The following is a 1,292-nucleotide window of genomic DNA, read 5'->3' as shown; positions in this document are numbered from 1 at the left end:
AACCTTACCTGCTGTTAGAATAAGACCCTAAAGGAGGTAATGCAAGTGCTCGGAGGTAGAAAACGCTGAACAAGGTGAGAGTCACCATAAGGTGGAAGATGGTTCTGTGCTCCATAACTTCAGCTCTGTTAAAGGACAAACCACTTGTCACATTCAATCAACGTGAAGCATAGTTACAATTTGTGTAGAACATATTACATTCCTCATAAGGACTTGTTATTTGTAACTCTTAATGCTGCTTTTAGAAAACTGTAAGCAGGTTATTATTGTGGGTATTAAAAAACAACTTTACCATTCTGTCTAAAAATATAACCTCCGAACCTATGATCTGAGATTGTAGCTAATTTAATTTAATAATAAATATAAATATGTGGTCTTACAGCACTATTTGCCTTATATGCTTATACATCTGCTGTTTTTATTATAATATTATTATTAATAAAAAGCAAAGTGTTCTAAAAGCATTATCTGAAACTTGGACCTGAAGAAAATACCTTTTATGGAACAAGTTTTATAAGGTACAAGCCACAATACACTTGTTGACATTTAAAGAATCAAAATAATTTAGTACATATAATACTAAAAAAAAACAATGATAAATACATAAAAGTATATAAGGTATAAAGCATACTTTTTAATGTGCAAATATAAGCAAGCTATTGCATTACTAACCTATCCATTGCTGTATATGGTATATCATTGACAACAATAAATAAAATAAATAAATACATAAATAAATAAATACTCATAGTATTTGTTTTGCAGGAATGTGGGCCAAACAGCAAGCATGATGCAAAAAATGAAGCAAACATACTTTCTGTGTGTTTACTAATTATAGCTGTGTTAAATATACTATAAAAAAAAAAAAAAATAATTAAAAAGTACTCTGTTATGGTGTCCATACACATATCAATCTGAACCAACAATTAATCACAGTCAGGTTATATGGTCAAATCTAGGAATGAATGTCATTGACTGGTTTCAAGCTAAACCAATCGATTTAATCACATTTTTTCTATTCTGTCTGAATGGAAAATCTGAATATAGGAAGGTAGATTGATAAGTATAAGGTGCATCGAATGTTCTTTTCCGATTTCCTGATAATTTTTCCAACTGGACAGGAAATGTATTGCAAATATGATCATATATAAGTTCATTCTGTGTATGGCCACCATTACTAGCGTTTGCATCTACCAATAGCATGTGTGTGAGCTGTATTCTGTAAACTGTTAACTGATTGTAAGTACTACCTCCAATGTCCCACAACCTTGAAAATTCCAGAAGCTTTAAAG

At 30.9% G+C, this 1,292-nt stretch overlaps 1 protein-coding gene across 1 annotated transcript in view; it reads right to left on the bottom strand.

Annotated features, from left to right (window-relative positions):
* The window catches only part of VIP (vasoactive intestinal peptide), a 20,922-nt gene extending 20,800 nt beyond the window's left edge, over nt 1–122 (bottom strand). Inside the window, exon 1 of the mRNA XM_082251012.1 lies at nt 9–122. Coding sequence (XP_082107138.1) covers nt 9–115 — 107 coding nt within the window. The 5' untranslated portion in view covers nt 116–122. The remainder of the gene's footprint in view (nt 1–8) is intronic.
* Nucleotides 123–1,292: the final 1,170 nt, after the last annotated feature.

The sequence above is a fragment of the Pelophylax lessonae genome (genome assembly GCF_965119305.1).
Source record: "Pelophylax lessonae genome assembly, chromosome: 3".
NCBI lineage: Eukaryota > Metazoa > Chordata > Amphibia > Anura > Ranidae > Pelophylax > Pelophylax lessonae.
This window is presented reverse-complemented; position numbering and strand designations above follow the sequence as displayed.